The 22008-nt window shown below is 39.0% G+C and overlaps 1 protein-coding gene across 1 annotated transcript; it reads right to left on the bottom strand.

The window, feature by feature from the left end:
* Nucleotides 1-11772: 11772 nt before the first annotated feature.
* On the bottom strand, nt 11773-18101 carry LOC132547411 (uncharacterized). Its single transcript, XM_060211169.1, has 2 exons — nt 18078-18101; nt 11773-12777 (listed from the first exon to the last, which is right to left on the bottom strand). The coding sequence occupies exon 2, from the start codon at nt 12758-12760 to the stop codon at nt 12248-12250; it is 513 nt and encodes a 170-aa protein (XP_060067152.1). The 5' UTR covers nt 12761-12777; nt 18078-18101; the 3' UTR covers nt 11773-12247.
* Nucleotides 18102-22008: the final 3907 nt, after the last annotated feature.

Here is a 22008-nt window from a genome sequence, read left to right as displayed (position 1 = left end):
TGGTATTATGATGTGTATATTTTAAGTTTTGGTATTATGATGTGTATATTTTAAGTTTTGGTATTATGATGTGTATATTTTAAGTTTTGGTATTATGATGTGTATATTTTAAGTTTTGGTATTATGATGTGTATATTTTAAGTTTTGGTATTATGATGTGTATATTTTAAGTTTTGGTATTATGATGTGTATATTTTAAGTTTTGGTATTATGATGTGTATATTTTAAGTTTTGGTATTATGATGTGTATATTTTAAGTTTTGGTATTATGATGTGTATATTTTAAGTTTTGGTATTATGATGTGTATATTTTAAGTTTTGGTATTATGATGTTTTGGTATTATGATGTGTATATTTTTTTTGGTAATTATGATGTGTTTGTTTTGGTATTATGATGTGTATATTTTAAGTTTTGGTATTATGATGTGTATATTTTAAGTTTTGGTATTATGATGTGTATATTTTAAGTTTTGGTATTATGATGTGTATATTTTAAGTTTTGGTATTATGATGTGTATATTTTAAGTTTTGGTATTATGATGTGTATATTTTAAGTTTTGGTATTATGATGTGTATATTTTAAGTTTTGGTATTATTTTGGTATTATGATGTGTATATTTTAAGTTTTGGTATTATGATGTGTATATTTTAAGTTTTGGTATTATGATGTGTATATTTTAAGTTTTGGTATTATGATGTGTATATTTTAAGTTTTGGTATTATGATGTGTATATTTTAAGTTTTGGTATTATGATGTGTATATTTTAAGTTTTGGTATTATGATGTGTATATTTTAAGTTTTGGTATTATGATGTGTATATTTTAAGTTTTGGTATTATGATGTGTATATTTTAAGTTTTGGTATTATGATGTGTATATTTTAAGTTTTGGTATTATGATGTGTATATTTTAAGTTTTGGTATTATGATGTGTATATTTTAAGTTTTGGTATTATGATGTGTATATTTTAAGTTTTGGTATTATGATGTGTATATTTTAAGTTTTGGTATTATGATGTGTATATTTTAAGTTTTGGTATTATGATGTGTATATTTTAAGTTTTGGTATTATGATGTGTATATTTTAAGTTTTGGTATTATGATGTTGTTATTGCATCTTTGAATTGACAGATCTAGTGTTAATAAATAACTGTAACAAAAAAGAATACAAAATACAATAAAATCATATAAAATGTTAAAAGTTACAGATTCGTCTCTAACATTACCAAAGTCTGAGATTTATCAGAACTCGTTTCCACGGGGACATCACCATTACTGACAGGACCATCCGGTATGTTAGAGGTCAATGTATTTCTTCTGTCCACCTCTCCGTACATTGAACATTCGTTTACAACGTCGGCGATATTTAATCTAGATAACCGATCACTGACGAGACCAGTTGAGTTCGCGAGATCGTCTTCCTCTAGCGAAACAGCGGTCTTACCTTCTGCTTCACTAACTCCGGTAACGTCCATAGCGACTGAACACTTTGTGGTGTGAATGAGGGGTCTTGAATCAACTTCATCTGTCTGATTCTTGATCTGATCCGTGTCTGAAGAGGTTAGACTCTTGTCCGAGTGCAGTTCCCTATCGGTGGAAGACTTGATCTCACCTCTATCCTCGGACAGAGATTCGTCCGTTTTACAAACATGAGTTAACATATTTGATATACACAGGTCATTGGATTCAGCTTTATTTAAGCTTTCTAACGAACAAGACTGCAAACTAGACTCCCCTCCGGGATCTTTTGCTACTAAGTTTTGTTTTTCAGTACAAATATGTTCATTCGGAATAACCAAGTCTGGACAACTAGTTTTCGAGAGTGGTCCTTGGTTGTGAATTAACAATGTGTCAAGGTGACTTTTAGTGTCTCCAGGCTCCGGCGTTATACACACCTGGTCAATGTTGTGATACTGATGGGACGAATTTGTCGGTACATCGCAACCATTGATGTTACAGCCAGACTCGTCCCCAACATTTACATAGTCATGTGACAGTGGGTATTGAGGGTCGTCGGAAACACACATGGTATACTGTACGTTCGATACACTCGGTACAGTTGATAGGTCCACTGCACTCAACACATTCGTATATCCTTGGTGCTCATCTTTAAGCGAAGATGTATCCATTTGCCAGGCAGAGGAAGTCAAGACATTGAAATCATTGTAGTATTCGACGACTGCCGATGTCTCCGTGGCCACATGCTCCCTTAGTGGTATATCCTCAGCTGAGCTTTGTTGGATGTGGTGGACGTTACTGAAAAAATGTCCGTCTTCTTTGTCACTATCATCGTCGTCCTCGCTGTCGGACACAGCGTGGCAGACTGGGCGTAAACACGTATAGCATACAGGCTTACATCCGGGAACTCGTAAACAGCCACGCAACGCCTTCCGGCAAATTTGCCTGCACAGACTATTAACAAAAACAAAGGATGATTTTAAATTTATTTTGTATTATCTCAATCTAGTCATTTATATCTACTGATGGCAGCTTTTACTGTGGAAGGGGCTAACCATCTTTATTTACACAGATCTATAAATATACTTCATGTCTTTATTGTTAGTTAGCGTCAAAGTTGGATGTAATTACAAAGATGTTAAAAAGAGAACATTTACCTCATTTCCTCTGTGTGATGTCATACACCCATCATCTACAAATATAAAATTCTGTGTATTATCTATAGAAATTTCAACAGACCTTTAAATGTTTACCTTGTCAAAGATATTTAATAGTAGGAAGACATGAATCTACAAAACGGTATGGCATTGGTGGGGGTAAGTGTTCAGAACCTCGGTAAAAGTGTAGAAGTGTTTTTCTCTTAATATGATTTGACAGTTGGCCCAAATAGTAACCGGAACTGGATACCGCGAACCGGAAGTAGTTTTCTACTTTCCGACAGAGATCGATATCAGTTTGATAAAATATTTTATTGCTTGTTGTAGTTAAATATAAGTTGGTGTCAGTTACGAAGTAAATAATGAAATATCCATAGGACTGCGTAATGTTCACGAAAAAAAATCTTATTAAAAGTACACAGAACCCAGACAAACATCTGCCGTCTCGCTGACTGATTAGTGACGGATTCTTTGTGTTAAGTTATAGGACAGTCGTAATAAAATGGATTTGTTCGGTATATATCTGTAAAAAGTTTTATTTGTCTAGAGAATGGAATTTTTATACAATCCCAAGCTCGGATAACATGAACAAGCAGTCTGTTTTCTGTCTTTGTGAAGATTTAATACATTGTCATTTGTCTTCTTTACCTTCAGCAACATTTTTGTTGGTTTTTGCTTTATAATGTTATTGACAATACTTCATGTAATGATTTGAAATGTGAAGAGACGTGGATGGCAGGACATCTTGTAATGTTACATGTTATTTATGTATTTAAAAAGATAATAGAACACAGTAATTCAATAATTTGCTCCATGAACTGTTTTGTTGTGTGCGTTGCCAATGACTACCATGTAGCGCTACCTACTGCTTCCGGTACAACATGGCTATTCGATCGAACTAATCGCTGTTTAAGCGATGTGTGTAAGGTCATTTGTTTTCATCTTTAATTGGAAACTAAAGTTACCAAACGTGAATGTCAGTATTGTGATTTAGTCCTTGTATCCGCATCCAAGTGTATCATAGGGTAGTTACGTACATCTCGAAACATTGTCTTCGCGTTGTTAACGCACATTGATGCGTTTCTATTACAGCCAGCTAGATTTCTGAAAACTCGATGGCTTCACTGTTGCTATCGTTGGACAAATGAACAGCATAGGAGCTGGTAATGAAGAGCGGGATTGTTCGCACATCTTTATGACTAGTTTAGCCGAATCGACTATTATAGAATAGTTCACTGTTACCACATATTGGTACAATATTGTAACACTGAAAGATCAGACCTATTATCGCCATCACGACTAACACGCTATTAATTCACCAGTTACATATATCGACATGTTTGGAGAAGAATATGACATAAACTGAAAAAAATGATGAAAAAAAATATATCGAGTTAGACGAGATAATGAACTCATAAGTAGGTAGCTCGACTTTTTATCATGTTAATGTGGAATTTTACAAGGTACACCTGTTGACATTATAATAAAAAAAAACTGTCGTCTTATCGAGGAACAACTCTACAAGTAAACAAAACGACTTTTATTTATTTTTATGTCAACATCTGTTACAATTCCGAAACATTTTACGAGAAGATGTGGCGGTTATTGTATTCGTTTAAGTTGACATTGGTTCAAATTCTTTGACACGAAGTCTTACGCATACATGACGATCGTAAGTCATGTAATATCGCAAAGCCATTGAACAAACTCGTCCCCCAATTAAATAAACTGCTCATTGAGATTTAGACAAAGTCGTTTCCAACAAAGCAACCAACTCGCCCCTAAAGCCCTTAAGGTTTTTGCATCCAAATATCATAACGATAAAAATATCGGCGTTAACAGGATATGGTTCACACTGTAACAGCTCTTGTTTTCTCAATTCTATCATTCCGCCCTCCAGTTTACAATGTGACACTGGAAAACACTCCTCTGCTTTCTCTAAGGATGTTTATAACACCGACGACACACTCAATTATCACGTCGGGCTTTTGGCACAGGATTCATATCCTCTTCTAAAAACTAAAGTGATAATTTAAAACGATCCAACAGTTTCAATATCCGTTCCGAACATATGTTTTACTAAATTTCATCAAACCTGGTTTTGAATTTTTGGCTGTCATTTCATGCTCTGGTAAGGAATTCTATAACCATTGTATGTTTGTTTACAGAACAGGATGCTACTAACATCAATTGTGTCTTATTCCATTTGATTTTTTTCAAATAAAATTAAGATATACAAAACGCCAATGTGTACTGTTTCACCGCATCACATAAAATACACACCATGATGTAATATTTCACACCATCAGACCATAATATTTCACCGCATCACATACTCTACACACCATGATGTAATATTTCACACCATCAGACCATACTCTACACACCATGATGTAATATTTCACACCATCAGACCATACTCTACACACCATGATGTAATATTTCACACCATCAGACCATAAAATACACACCGTGATGTACTATTTTACAAATGAAATATATTTAATCTAAACAAGGAATCCCAAACAATTGTTATTCGTTGGACACTTAACCACGTGTTTATTTCTTTACTTTGTTCACTGTCGGGTGTTTGTTTATTCTTTGCTATCATCTTGTTCTGAAACATTCTCCAATATGTCAAGAATCACCTAACTGTAATTAACATGCAATAAATGCAGTTGATCTTTTCAACATGCACGAACATCTGTTAGTGGTACTCAGACTGAGACGGGTTGTGAGAAGCAAAGCGGTGGACTTCGGTACAAGTGATTGAAGGGAGGTAACTCTGATGTTACTAGAGCAAAGTCTCGCCAATCCGCTGGGAATGCGATATATTCCTTGTGTTTACTGTGCATCTGTGAAATAGTTAACCATGCAAGACAGGACCTTTTACAGTCCAACATCCCACCTCTGTATCTACTGTAAATGTTCTGTGTGAGACAGTCCAACATCCCACCTCTGTATCTACTGTAAATGTTCTGTGTGAGACAGTCCATCTCTGTATCTACGGTAAATGTTCTGTGTGAGACAGTCCAACATCCCACCTCTGTATCTACTGTAAATGTTCTGTGCGAGACATTCAACCTCTGTATGTACTGTAAATGTTCTGTGTGAGACAGTCAACCTCTGTATGTACTGTAAATGTTCTATGTGAGACAGTCCAACATCCCACCTCTGTATCTACTGTAAATGTTCTATGTGAGACAGTCCAACATCCCACCTCTGTATCTACTGTAATTGTTCTGTGAGAAACAGTCCAACATCCCACCTCTGTATCTACTGTAATTGTTCTGTGAGAAACAGTCCAAGATCGCACCTCTGTATCTACTGTAAATGTTCTGTGTGAGACAGTCCACCTCTGTATCTACTGTAAATGTTCTGTGTGAGACAGTCCACCTCTGTATGTACTGTAAATGTTCTGTGTGAGACAGTCCACCTCTGTATCTACTGTAAATGTTCTGTGTGAGACAGTCCACCTCTGTATGTACTGTAAATGTTCTGTGTGAGACAGTCAACCTCTGTTTGTACTGTAAATGTTCTGTGTGAGACAGTCCACCTCTGTATGTACTGTAAATGTTCTGTGTGAGACAGTCCACCTCTGTATCTACTGTAAATGTTCTGTGTGAGACAGTCCACCTCTGTATCTACTGTAAATGTTCTGTGTGAGACAGTCCACCTCTGTATGTACTGTAAATGTTCTGTGTGAGACAGTCCACCTCTGTATGTACTGTAAATGTTCTGTGTGAGACATGTATCTGTGTGTGTGAGACAGTCCACCTCTGTATGTACTGTAAATGTTCTGTGTGAGACAGTCCACCTCTGTATCTACTGTAAATGTTCTGTGTGAGACAGTCCACCTCTGTATGTACTGTAAATGTTCTGTGTGAGACAGTCCACCTCTGTATGTACTGTACTCTGTATGTACTGTAAATGTTCTGTGTGAGACAGTCCACCTCTGTTTGTCCTTTATGTGTTCAGAGGGTGTCAGTACAGCTCTGTATGTACTGTAAATGTTCTGTGTGAGACCTCTGTATCTACTGTAAATGTTCTGTGTGAGACAGTCCACCTCTGTATCTACTGTAAATGTTCTGTGTGAGACAGTCCACCTCTGTATCTACTGTAAATGTTCTGTGTGAGACAGTCCACCTCTGTATCTACTGTAAATGTTCTGTGTGAGACAGTCCACCTCTGTATGTACTGTAAATGTTCTGTGTGAGACAGTCCACCTCTGTATGTACTGTAAATGTTCTGTGTGAGACAGTCCACCTCTGTATGTACTGTAAATGTTCTGTGTGAGACAGTCCACCTCTGTATGTACTGTAAATGTTCTGTGTGAGACAGTCCACCTCTGTATGTACTGTAAATGTTCTGTGTGAGACAGTCCACCTCTGTATGTACTGTAAATGTTCTGTGTGAGACAGTCCACCTCTGTATGTACTGTAAATGTTCTGTGTGAGACAGTCCACCTCTGTATGTACTGTAAATGTTCTGTGTGAGACAGTCCACCTCTGTATGTACTGTAAATGTTCTGTGTGAGACAGTCCACCTCTGTATGTACTGTAAATGTTCTGTGTGAGACAGTCCACCTCTGTATCTACTGTAAATGTTCTGTGTGAGACAGTCCACCTCTGTATGTACTGTAAATGTTCTGTGTGAGACAGTCCACCTCTGTATGTACTGTAAATGTTCTGTGTGAGACAGTCCACCTCTGTATGTACTGTAAATGTTCTGTGTGAGACAGTCCACCTCTGTATGTACTGTAAATGTTCTGTGTGAGACAGTCCACCTCTGTATCTACTGTAAATGTTCTGTGTGAGACAGTCCACCTCTGTATGTACTGTAAATGTTCTGTGTATCTTGTGTAGATGTATTATTGTAGATATGATAATATGTCAGGAGTTTATGTTGTGTGACTGTGACAGTGTAATCTAGTATTAAGCCCTCCGACAGATGTCTACCACACGATGTACATGCGAGATATAGCACGCAAACTCACACATAAAAGCATTATAATATGTATTTATTATTTATTGAATACAACAGCATATCTTTGGAGAATTTCATTATCGTAATATAAAAATGTATCAATATTTTAATTAAAATCTTGAAGCCTCAAGCAATCGAAGCCTCAAACACCATTATGATATAACTGGAATGTACCTTTCTGTAAATCAAAACATATATAATAGATAAATACACTGGAATTTTTTTGGCAATTGGTTTACCATAAACCAAAACTTTAAAAGAGATAAAATCGTACATAACAAAATATATCAATGATAAGTTGACGTTAAAGTAAGACTCCAAATTAAAAATTTACAAATGTATCAGTGATCGTGTGATGGAGATATATACCTCACTCTTCTGTATAAACTGGACACTCATACCAGTACAAATGTATCAGTGATCGTGTGATGGAGATATATACCTCACTCTTCTGTATAAACTGGACACTCATACCAGTACAAACTGGAAACTCACACCATTACAAACTGGACACTTACACCAGTACAAATCAGTACAAACTGAACACTCACACCAGTATAAACTGGACACTCACACACTCACACCAGTACAAACTGGAAACTCACACCATTACAAACTGGACACTTACACCAGTACAAATCAGTACAAACTGGACACTCACACCAGTATAAACTGGACACTCACACCAGTATAAACTGGACACTCACACCAGTACAAACTGGAAACTCACACCATTACAAACTGGACACTTACACCAGTACAAATCAGTACAAACTGAACACTCACACAAGTATAAACTGGACACTCACACCAGTATAAACTGGACACTCACACCAGTACAAACTGGAAACTCACACCAGTACAAACTGGACACTTACACCAGTACAAATCAGTACAAACTGGACACTCACACCAGTATAAACTGGACACTCACACCAGTATAAACTGGACACTCACACCAGTATAAACTGGACACTCACACCAGTACAAACTGGACACTCACACCAGTACAATCTGGACACTCACATCAGTATAAACTGGACACTCACACCAGTATAAACTGGACACTCACACCAGTATAAACTGGACAATCACACCAGTACAATCTGGACACTCACATCAGTATAAACTATACACTCACACCAGTACAAACTGGACACTTGCACCAATATAAACTGGACACTCACATCAGTATAAACTGGACACTCACACCAGTACAATCTGGACACTCACACCAGTATAAACTTGACACTTACACCAGTACAAACTGGACACTCACATCAGTATAAACTGGACACTCATATCCGTATAACTGGACACTCACACCAGTACAAACTGGACACTCACATCAGTATAAACTATACACTCACACCAGTATAAACTGGACACTCACATCAGTACAAACTGGACACTCACACCAGTATAAACTGGACACTCACACCAGTATAAACTGGACACTCACACCAGTATAAACTGGACACTCACACCAGTACAATCTGGACACTCACACCAGTATAAACTGGACACTCACACCAGTACAAACTGGACACTCACACCAGTACAAACTGGACACTCACACTAGTACAAACTGGACACTCACATCAGTACAAACTGGACACTCGCACAAGTACAAACTGGACACTTACACAAATATAAACTGGACACTCACATCAGTATAAACTATACACTCACACCAGTATAAACTGGACACTCACATCAGTACAAACTGGACACTCTCATCAGTACAAACTTGACATTCACACCAGTATAAACTGGACACTCACACCAGTATAAACTGGACACTCACACCAGTATCAACTGGACACTCACACCAGTACAAACTGGACACTCACATCAGTATAAACTGGACACTCACACCAGTACAAACTGGACACTCACACCAGTACAAACTGGACACTCGCACAAGTACAAACTGGACACTTACACAAATATAAACTGGACACTCACATCAGTATAAACTATACACTCACACCAGTACAAACTGGACACTCACATCAGTACAAACTGGACACTCCCACCAGTACATACTGGACACTCACACCAGTACAAACTGGACACTCACACCAGTAATTCCGGACACTCACACCAGTATCAACTGGACACTCACACCAGTATAAACTGGACACACACGCCAGTATAAACTGGACACTCACACCAGTAATTCCAGACACTCACACCAGTATCAACTGGACACTCACACCAGTATCAACTGGACACTCACCAGTACAAAGTCACGACAATAAAAATACTGGACACTCATATTAGTGTAAACTGGCCACCAGTATAAACTATATTCATACTAGAATAACACAACAAAACATTAGAGTAAAGCAAACCATCTGCACTAATTACTTGTACTATTAATGCTACTGTGATCAAAGCTCTAAATAGGTAACTCTTATTACGCTATATATAAATGTGAGTGTTGATGTATGTGTTGTTATATTGACATTAGCTCTGAGCAATGTTAATGTCTCGTCGTGATTTAGTCACACATTCGAGACGAGGTCTAAAATGTTAATGTCTCGTCGTGATTTAGTCACACATTCGAGACGAGGTCTAAAATGTTAATGTCTCGTCGTGATTGAGTCCGACATTCGTGACGAAGACTACGATGTTAATGCCTCGTCGTGATTGAGTCTGACATTCGCTCTGAGGTCTACAATGTTAATGTCACAACAAAACATTGAGTAAAGCAAACATTCGCACTGATTACTTGTACAATGTTAATGTCTACTGTGATTGAAGCTCTGAACTCTTATTACGCTATATATAAATGTGAGTGTTGATGTATGTGTTGTTATATTGACATTAGCTCTGAGGTCTACAATGTTAATGTCTCGTCGTGATTGAGTCTGACATTCGTACTGAGGTCTACAATGTTAATGTCTCGTCGTGATTGAGTCTGACATTCGTACTGAGGTCTACAATGTTAATGTCTCGTCGTGATTGAGTCTGACATTCGCTCTGAGGTCTACAATGTTAATGTCTCGTCGTGATTGAGTCTGACATTCGCTCTGAGGTCTACAATGTTAATGTCTCGTCGTGATTGAGTCTGACATTCGCTCTGAGGTCTAAAATGTTAATGTCTCGTCGTGATTTAGTCTGACATTCGTGACGGGGTATACTGTTGTAATGTGCAGTATCATGTAGAGCACCAACTTCCCCGAATTAAGGTATACATTTTGACTTCTTTAATGTGTAGAAAGAGTTAACTTACATAACGTCTACCCTTGATTACATGCATTATCATTGAAAGCACCTTAAACCATGCAACTATATTACAAATTGATGCAACGCGTCGTGGAATCCTTGGCTTTCTTCTTGGTTTGTACCCGACACTCTCTGTAGTGATAGCTTAGTTAAAACTATATTACGTAAAACTGTAACTACACAGATGTATTATACTGGAAATATATCACAATTACAAGATTGTCTCGTTTAAAACTCCACAGCTGATTGACTGGTTGATTAGGAGTGGAAACTACCACGGCCACGACGGGTAGATTGGAAACCACGGAAAGTCGTTTATTTGGCAAAGGATTCTTGTGGTGTCTTTCTATTTAACCAGGTTACTGCCTGTTAGAAACTGTCCTCAAAGTGAGCACGCCTTTTTATTTGTTAGCTAGGAAAGGGAGATCCTGTTGATTCTTGTCTTTTTCTTCTGAATAAAGTACTAAATAACACAAGGAAAAAAATCACCACAAGAAAGACCAGAAATATGACCAAAACTTCTTAAAGTGCCCATCAAGAAATCACCTATCTCAACCCTTTTCAAACAACAAGGAAAATGTGGTGATTGAGAATACAACCTCCACTACTAAATATACCATTAAAATGACAGCTGTGTCATTTTTGCGACCAGTTTTTAGATAAAACCCGCATTGTAAATATTTGATAAATAGCGACGTGTATAATCATTTGTGGATGATCCTGTAACCATGTACGAATGGCGATTTAAAAAGTAGTCACCTAAATGGCGAATAAAACATCCCTGCTTACTCATAAGGCACATAGAAAATGATAACACCACGTACTTAGTTGTAATTAAGCCCGTGAAAACATCACAACATGCTAAATCATTAAGATTACAAGTTACGACCTCAATAAATACTAATGAGCTAATTACGTATACACAGAATACACATCAGTCTTATCACACATTATAACCTCCTATACTGTGTCAGCGTATGCCATTTTGTCTACAACCTAGTCTTCAATATGTCTGATCTGCACACGACACCAATGTTTATAAATCCGCCTGGCTGGGTATAATCTGCACACGACACTTAAGATTACAACCTCGTTTTCAATATGTGCCTAGATTGCCTTGGCCGTACACAGTGTGCACGTAACACTGTAGCACAGTGGGAAATACAATTGTACAATTTCGATGTGATTGGATCAAATGACAGTAAAATAGATATTCTGGTGACGAAATGACGTCATATTATGGAATATTTCACATATTTCACGAGACGAATCCACCATTAAAGCATTTGCTGCACTCAGATGTTCATAGCGAATGTGCATTACCAGTTCTGTTGGATGTACCGGATGTAGTCTGTGCTATACCCAAATGATCTACAGCATATCTGTAAATTTACCTTTTCATTCTCTGTCTTATCACACAACCGATACCATCTGTATACTGACCGATTCGTCCGTCTTTGCTTTCCGTGTCACTTCCGGTGAGGATTTCTTGGTGTAGACCGACGAGTGAACGCCAACGTGCGGTGACGGCCGTTCGATAGAATTTTGTATGACAGGTGATTGTTTTTGCGAAGAAGTGTGAACACGGGTATCACTTGGTGAAATATCTTTGACTACAGGGACCGATTTTTTGACGATGGGCGAGTTGAACATACTACTTGCGGAGGTAGACGCTGTCCCGTTTGTGGACACTGTGACGTTTTTCACGATTGGCGAATGCATAGTCGAGTCTGACCAAATTGTCTTTGGATAAGGTTGAGTGAAAATTAAGTCTGGCTCGTCATCAAACTCGAACGGATCGTCCGACTCCATTCCGCCATCCTCCTTACTCACGGTTCCGTACCCTTCGGCTTGCTTTACTGGGTCATTCCATAACAGGCGGCATCCGCTGCCGCAGCTTTGTAACATTTTCCCCAAACCAAACATCTTCAGCAACAGTCACCCTGCAGAGATACAAATCAAACCAGTATCAGTTGATATTTCCGGTAAAGCTACACGGAATGATGAAAACATGAATGCCCTCATACGTTTTACACACTTAATCTTTTTTTTATTATTATTCTGACACTGATAGCAGACCCTTCTTGTTTATTTAAAAACTGTGTCACATTTCAAATGGGAAATATAACATTTCCCACATGATTTGAAATAAGTAGGGTCTTTATTTCCTGAGTTTAAATGGTATTATACGTGCGTGATCAGATGATGTATCCTGTGCGCACATGGTGACTGTTGCTGTGGTAACATACATGCATCCCTATATAAAGTGATGTGTTAATGACTACGTATCACACATTCCTACACAGTAATCAAGTTCATGCATCAAACACCACATAAAACATGCAATAATATATGTTAACACAACACCTTGATAACATCGAGGTCTGACGGCGGTATACACAACACCTTGTAAACATTGAGGTCTGACGGCGGTATACACAACACCTTGATAACATTGAGGTCTGACGGCGGTATACACAACACCTTGATAACATTGAGGTCTGACGGCGGTATACACAACACCTTGTAAACATTGAGGTCTGACGGCGGTATACACAACACCTTGATAACATTGAGGTCTGACGGCGGTATACACAACACCTTGATAACATTGAGGTCTGACGGCGGTATACACAACACCTTGATAACATTGAGGTCTGACGGCGGTATACACAACACCTTGTAAACATTGAGGTCTGACGGCGGTATACACAACACCTTGATAACATTGAGGTCTGACGGCGGTATACACAACACCTTGTTAACATTGAGGTCTGACGGCGGTATACACAACACCTTGATAACATTGAGGTCTGACGGCGGTATACACAACACCTTGTTAACATTGAGGTCTGACGGCGGTATACACAACACCTTGTAAACATTGAGGTCTGACGGCGGTATACACAACACCTTGTTAACATTGAGGTCTGACGGCGGTATACACAACACCTTGATAACATTGAGGTCTGACGGCGGTATACACAACACCTTGTTAACATCGAGGTCTGACGGCGGTATACACAACACCTTGTAAACATTGAGGTCTGACGGCGGTATACACAACACCTTGATAACATCGAGGTCTGACGGCGGTATACACAACACCTTGTAAACATTGAGGTCTGACGGCGGTATACACAACACCTTGATAACATTGAGGTCTGACGGCGGTATACACAACACCTTGATAACATTGAGGTCTGACGGCGGTATACACAACACCTTGATAACATTGAGGTCTGACGGCGGTATACACAACACCTTGTTAACATTGAGGTCTGACGGCCGTATACACAACACCTTGTAAACATTGAGGTCTGACGGCCGTATACACAACACCTTGATAACATTGAGGTCTGACGGCGGTATACACAACACCTTGATAACATTGAGGTCTGACGGCGGTATACACAACACCTTGTTAACATTGAGGTCTGACGGCGGTATACACAACACCTTGTTAACATTGAGGTCTGACGGCCGTATACACAACACCTTGTTAACATTGAGGTCTGACGGCCGTATACACAACACCTTGTAAACATTGAGGTCTGACGGCCGTATACACAACACCTTGATAACATTGAGGTCTGACGGCGGTATACACAACACCTTGATAACATTGAGGTCTGACGGCGGTATACACAACACCTTGATAACATTGAGGTCTGACGGCCGTATACACAACACCTTGATAACATCGAGGTCTGACGGCGGTATACACAACACCTTGTAAACATTGAGGTCTGACGGCCGTATACACAACACCTTGATAACATTGAGGTCTGACGGCGGTATACACAACACCTTGTAAACATTGAGGTCTGACGGCCGGCCGTATACACAACACCTTGTAAACATTGAGGTCTGACGGCGGTATACACAACACCTTGTTAACATTGAGGTCTGACGGCGGTATACACAACACCTTGTTAACATTGAGGTCTGACGGCGGTATACACAACACCTTGATAACATTGAGGTCTGACGGCGGTATACACAACACCTTGTAAACATTGAGGTCTGACGGCGGTATACACAACACCTTGTAAACATTAAGGTCTGACGGCGGTATACACAACACCTTGTAAACATCGAGGTCTGACGGCGGTATACACAACACCTTGTTAACATTGAGGTCTGACGGCGGTATACACAACACCTTGATAACATTGAAGTCTGACGACCGTATACACAACACCTTGATAACATTGAGGTCTGACGGCCGTATACACAACACCTTGATAACATTGAGGTCTGACGGCGGTATACACAACACCTTGTAAACATTGAGGTCTGACGGCGGTATACACAACACCTTGTAAACATTGAGTCCTGAAGATCATATACGCAACACCTTGATAACAATGAGGTCAACAACCATCGTACAGGTGACACGTGTTGTATTTCTACAACCATCGTACACGTGATTAGTGTTGTATATCTACAACCATCGTACACATGACACGTGTTGTATATCTACAAACATCGTACACGTGACACGTGTTGTATATCTACAACCATCGTACACATGACACGTGAGGTGTATCTACAAACATCGTACACGTGACACGTGTTGTATATCTACAAACATCGTACACGTGACACGTGTTGTATATCTACAACCATCGTACACATGACACGTGTTGTATATCTACAACCATCGTACACGTGATTTGTGTTGTATATCTACAACCATCGTACACGTGACACGTGTTGTATATCTACAAACATCGTACACGTGACACGTGTTGTATATCTACAACCATCGTACACATGACACGTGAGGTGTATCTACAAACATCGTACACGTGACACGTGTTGTATATCTACAAACATCGTACACATGACACGTGTTGTATATCTACAACCATCGTACACATGACACGTGTTGTATATCTACAACCATCGTACACGTGATTTGTGTTGTATATCTACAACCATCGTACACGTGACACGTGTTGTATATCTACAATTATCGTACACGTAACACGTATCTATCTCTGCTCCCATTGTACTCGCTTGGATGTTGTCTAATTAGAGCCATCGTACATTATGTAACTACATACATGATTTGAACTCATTACACCTGTTGTTCTACAAAAGTATTGATGTAATGACATTGTATATGGGAGAGGGCTCTCGTGTTTTGATTAGCATCAAACTAAATGGTTTGTAATTACAACAGGTTTAATAGACCTGATCTACATTAACACCATACCCGTTCTTAGCGTATATATCTAAACAGTGAACGTTTTTCACAGTAATAATACCTAGCAAGCACCAGCAGCCAGTGGTCCCCATGGGAACGAAATGGTTTAACAGAACTACAGCGGATGTTGAGAAGTACTCTGATCTCGTAAATGAACATCCATAACACACTTACCACAGCTACAGTTAGGGGCCTTTGGTGTATCCATGCTCCGGTCCAAAATCTCCGAGAACTCATTACACAATGTGATTTTTGTGATAGCGGTTCACATGCCAAAAGCAGTCAAAGAAGAGAATTTAAAACTTAATTACATTTACACTTCCGGCAATAAAATAAAACTTTCAGAAACAGGAATTCCGTGTTTAATTCAATTCTCTCACCCTTTCCCTTACGTAAGACAGGGTTTTCTATCGCCCTTCCCCGTACCTAAGACAGGGTTTTCTATCATCCTTCCCTGTACTTAAGACAGGGTTTTCTATCGCCCTTCCCCGTACCTAAGACAGGGTTTTCTATCGCCCTTCCCAGTACCTAAGACAGGGTTTTCTATCACCTTTCCCCGTACTTAAGACAGGGTTTTCTATCACCCTTCCCCGTACCTAAGACAGGGTTTTCTATCGCCCTTCCCCGTACCTAAGACAGGGTTTTCTATCGCCCTTCCCAGTACATAAGACAGGGTTTTCTATCACCTTTCCCCGTACTTAAGACAGGGTTTTCTATCACCCTTCCCCGTACCTAAGACAGGGTTTTCTATCGCCCTTCCCAGTACCTAAGACAGGGTTTTCTATCGCCCTTCCCTGTACCTAAGACAAGGATTCTATCGCCCTTCCCCGTACCTAAGACAGGATTCTATCACCCTTCCCCGTAAATAATACAGGATTCTATCGCCCTTCCCCGTACCTAAGACAGGATTCTATCACCCTTCCCCGTAAATAATACAGGATTCTATCGCCCTTCCCCGTACCTAAGACAAGGATTCTATCACCCTTCCCCGTACCTAAGACAGAATTCTATCACCCTTCCCCGTACCTAAGACAGGATTCTATAACCCTTCCCAGTGTTTCAGACAGGATTCTTTCACCTTTACTTGTACTCTTAAGAAGTATGAGTATTTTTACAGGATCTGCCATTACTTTTATCTAGGTCGATCATCTTCGATCTTATCATAGTTGTAAACACAATTACATTGTAAACATGGTTTGATAGTGATATTATAACGACCACCGTTTATTGAATTCCTTCGACACGATAACTATCAATTGTGCCGGCGTACCATCTGGTGCATGTTAAAAACTGTATCAGGAGTTTGACGGCCAGGGGTACCTCCGACCCAGTACTGTAGTCGATATACATGTACAACACATGTAGATGTGGTATAGGCCTGTACGTCAACCAGGTGTCTACAATCAAACCTTAACACTTTTAATTTAACAGAACGTCACACAAGGCAGTTACACAGTGATGTTGTGATATGTTGTTGATATTTGTAGTCTACTCCACAATGAAGCGTTTCATTCTACCATTCACACACACACATATTTTCAGGGTCATATTATACAGCTGGCCCCGGTGCTGAAATCCGACCCTTCCCCCATCAGCCTACTATCACATGTACATGAATATATGCCACATATAGGCCAGTCTGATATGCGTTTTACCTGCAGTGACGTCGTTTTATCAGCCAACAAAGTCTCTAACGGTTTTCTACATCCACTAAACCTTAGTCATTCTGATCCCCTAACTCACTAAATGGCTGTAATACTGGCCCCGTCCGAGACGAGAAGCCCGAACACAACTCACAATCACGGGATGTTTCTTAATAATGGCGACAGCCATTGTCACCAGACACCTGTATATTTTACGATGTACTGTAAACAGTGTGTCCACGCGTTCATTACTTCTGACACTGGTACAGACGAGTCACACTTCAACAACACAGGTGTATACAGCCATGAAGTTATACAGGTGTTCACTAAGTCTCACTATCACAGAGTAGGTTAAAACTTCGTAACAAGTTGTGATTTCACTTACCTGGTGTATGGTCAATCAATTCCTCGGGGTCTAGGCCTGTGGATTCTCTTCTTTAAGATCAAGAATATCGCGGGGATTTTACATCGTTGTAACACTGTTCTGTAGTGTTAAGGATCGGTTAAATACAAAGGTCTGTTTACAAATTTGTTCCGTGTGATTCACTCAGCTATCTATAATACAAACTGCTCTGATTGGTCCTGAAAGCGGAAGAGGCGGAGTGAAGTAGTTTATGAATTCTGTGAGAGAACTGTGGATTCCACCTCTGTCTTAGAAATTAAAGTTTTCGTTATATGTAATTGTGAATAGCAGAGGAAGTGAGGGCACTAAAGGCTTTTGATACATGTGTAGCGCCACATACACAGTTAGTAAAGGCAATTAAACACAGGACTTATTACGAATCTTCAAACACTACTCTCAAGTTGTTCTAATATAACCATCATTTAGTCAAATTCACTCGTTGTAGGCACTGAAAATCATTTTACACCGTGGTAAATATGTCTAGTTTTAATGTATTACCACACAGAGCAGACTAACACCTGGTAAATATGTCTAGTTTTAATGTAATACCACACAGAGCAGACTCACACCGTGGTAATGTAATACCACACAGAGCAGACTAACACCATGGTAATGTAATACCACACAGAGCAGACTAACACAATGGAATGTATTACCACACAGAGCAGACTAACACCTGGTAAATATGTCTAGTTTTAATGTAATACCACACAGAGCAGACTAACACCGTGGTAATGTATTACCACACAGAGCAGACTCACTGTGGTAAATATGTCTAGTTTTAATGTAATACCACACAGAGCAGACTTACACTATGGTAATGTAATACCACACAGAGAAGACTAACACCTGTAAATATGGTAATGTATTACCACACAGAGCAGACTCACTGTGGTAAATATGTCTAGTTTTAATGTAATACCACACAGAGCAGACTTACACTATGGTAATGTAATACCACACAGAGAAGACTAACACCGTGGTAATGTAATACCACACAGAGCAGACTTACACTATGGTAATGTAATACCACACAGAGCAGACTTACACTATGGTAATGTAATACCACACAGAGCAGACTAACACTATGGTAATGTAATACCACACAGAGCAGACTAACACAATGGAATGTATTACCACACAGAGCAGACTAACACCTGGTAAATATGTCTAGTTTTAATGTAATACCACACAGAGCAGACTAACACTATGGTAATGTAATACCACACAGAGCAGACTAACACTATGGTAATGTAATACCACACAGAGCAGACTAACACAATGGAATGTATTACCACACAGAGCAGACTAACACCTGGTAAATATGTCTAGTTTTAATGTAATACCACACAGAGCAGACTAACACCGTGGTAATGTAATACCACACAGAGCAGACTAACACCGTGGTAATGTATTACCACACAGAGCAGACTCACTGTGGTAAATATGTCTAGTTTTAATGTAATACCACACAGAGCAGACTTACACCATGGTAATGTAATACCACACAGAGCAGACTAACACTATGGTAATGTAATACCACACAGAGCAGACTCACACCGTGGTAATGTAATACCACACAGAGCAGACTCACACCTGGTAAATATGTCTAGTTTTAATGTAATACCACACAGAGCAGACTCACACCGTGGTAATGTAATACCACACAGAGCAGACTAACACTATGGTAATGTAATACCACACAGAGCAGACTTACACCATGGTAATGTAATACCACACAGAGCAGACTCACACCATGGTAGTGTAATACCACACAGAGCAGACTCACTGTGGTAAATATATCAAGTTTTAATGTAATACCACACAGAGCAGACTAACACTATGGTAATGTAATAACACACAGAGCAGACTCACTGTGGTAAATATATCAAGTTTTAATGTAATACCACACAGAGCAGACTAACACTATGGTAATGTAATAACACACAGAGCAGACTCACTGTGGTAAATATGTCTAGTTTTAATGTAATACCACACAGAGCAGACTCACACCTGGTAAATATGTCAGATTTTAATGTAATACCACACAGAGCAGACTAACACTATGGTAATGTAATACCACACAGAGCAGACTCACACTATGGTAATGTAATACCACACAGAGCAGACTCACACCTGGTAATGTAATACCACACAGAGCAGACTAACACTATGGTAATGTAATACCACACAGAGCAGACTCACACCTGGTAAATATGTCAGATTTTAATGTAATACCACACTGAGCAGACTTAAATATCCCCATTGATTCAATGTAAAGGATTATGTGATATATATCTCAATGTATTATTTTTAGACGTTGACTCAGTTCCGGTAATACAACACATGAAACGTGGATTGCGTAATGACACGAAGTTGTCTCTACTAATCATAGCTTGTCAATATACCAGGAAACAGTATTTATACTACATATATACATTATAAATGTTATCAGACCAATAAGTATTATAGTGGTAACCTATACTGGTTAATATTACACATTACTAAGTGACACGAGATCTCGGGTGATTCATATGTAAACATTTTATTTTATTACTGTACGAAATTTGAAAATAGATAACATGACATATTGATCAGCATTGAGAGACAGTCGACCTTTTGATCCACTGTAACATATACCTAAGTACTTGGATATTTGATGTGAATGTAAACAAAAATATCGGCAAAACTCAGGAGATTCCTGGAAAAACATGATGACAACTGTAAAACGCCCCAAAATCTTTATCAACTTGCATTCCTCGAAACCCTGTGTCGTAAGTGTATTTGTCAGTTGATATGGGGAACAAGAAAGTTTCCTTCTACAACCGTTCGCCAGTGTACTCCAGGTAGAAGTACACAATTTCTCGGTGTGGCCATGGCGATAGTTTTGCTCATTAGATTACCCCATTATACAGGCTTTAATTAAAATTATGAAAAAAAATAAATCTTTACCTTAATTGATTTTGTTATGTCTAAGTGGACGATGTAAAGTTTTATATTACTGTTTGGGCAGTCTCGAATGTGTGTCTACACACCAAAAACTAGCTTTACAGGAAGTGAAAGTTCCTAGTTGTCCACATGTGGTCATGCTGTGATGGCATTTCGAGTTGGAATTTCCAGAAATGTAAGTAATTTGTTACCATGGCAGTGTTGTTAATTTTAAAACAAATGTTCAGAAATAAATTTTTACTATAAAGTTGTAGTGTTCGAATGGAATTGATACTCTTGCATTTTTAGCGTTTTTAAAAATTGGTAACCGTGGCAATCGTATGTCAGAAATCAGAGGATTTTTTTTATTTCTCTACTATTCATATAATTGTTACCTCGTTTCTATAAATATATATATATATATATGCAATGATGTATTATCATAACCAGTCTGCTATACCTATATATACCCAAGGGATAAAGAAACACAGGGTAAACTTGATTCTATTACATTAAACCTTAACACAGTTACCATGGTAAAGATGATTCTAGGCAAGACGCCGAATATAATGTTCAATATTTTTAAGTAAGAATGAAAATTAATCCATACAGAACAAACTGCAAAATCAACAATTTGTATCTGGTAAGTGATTTAGGAGTAATTGAAAGGAATTGAAAGAGACCTCTGTAATCTGAAATCGAAATGGACTGATTGTTGGAGCTGGCTTGTCAGTAACGGGTATGTCCCCCATTCGCTCTCTCCACAGCCCTGATTATCCTAGGCATGGAGTTCATGAGTGAGTTTATCCTCCTCACTAGGATGTTGGCCCATTCTCTCAGTTGGGCCAGAATCTAGCAGGTCCCACAAGTGGCCAATAGGGGATAGGTCGGGACTGTATGGCGGCCAGTCCAGTAGGCGGATATTGTTGTTAGTAGGAAAGTCGCAACAGATCCTCGTTACGTGGTGCCGAGCATTAGCCTGCAG

This window comes from Ylistrum balloti, unplaced genomic scaffold, assembly GCF_031769215.1.
Source record: "Ylistrum balloti isolate Yb309-2 unplaced genomic scaffold, AGI_CSIRO_Ybal_v1 Utg369954, whole genome shotgun sequence".
Classification (NCBI taxonomy): domain Eukaryota; kingdom Metazoa; phylum Mollusca; class Bivalvia; order Pectinida; family Pectinidae; genus Ylistrum; species Ylistrum balloti.
Note: the sequence above shows the minus strand (reverse complement) of the source record. Positions and strands in the feature narration are given on the sequence as shown.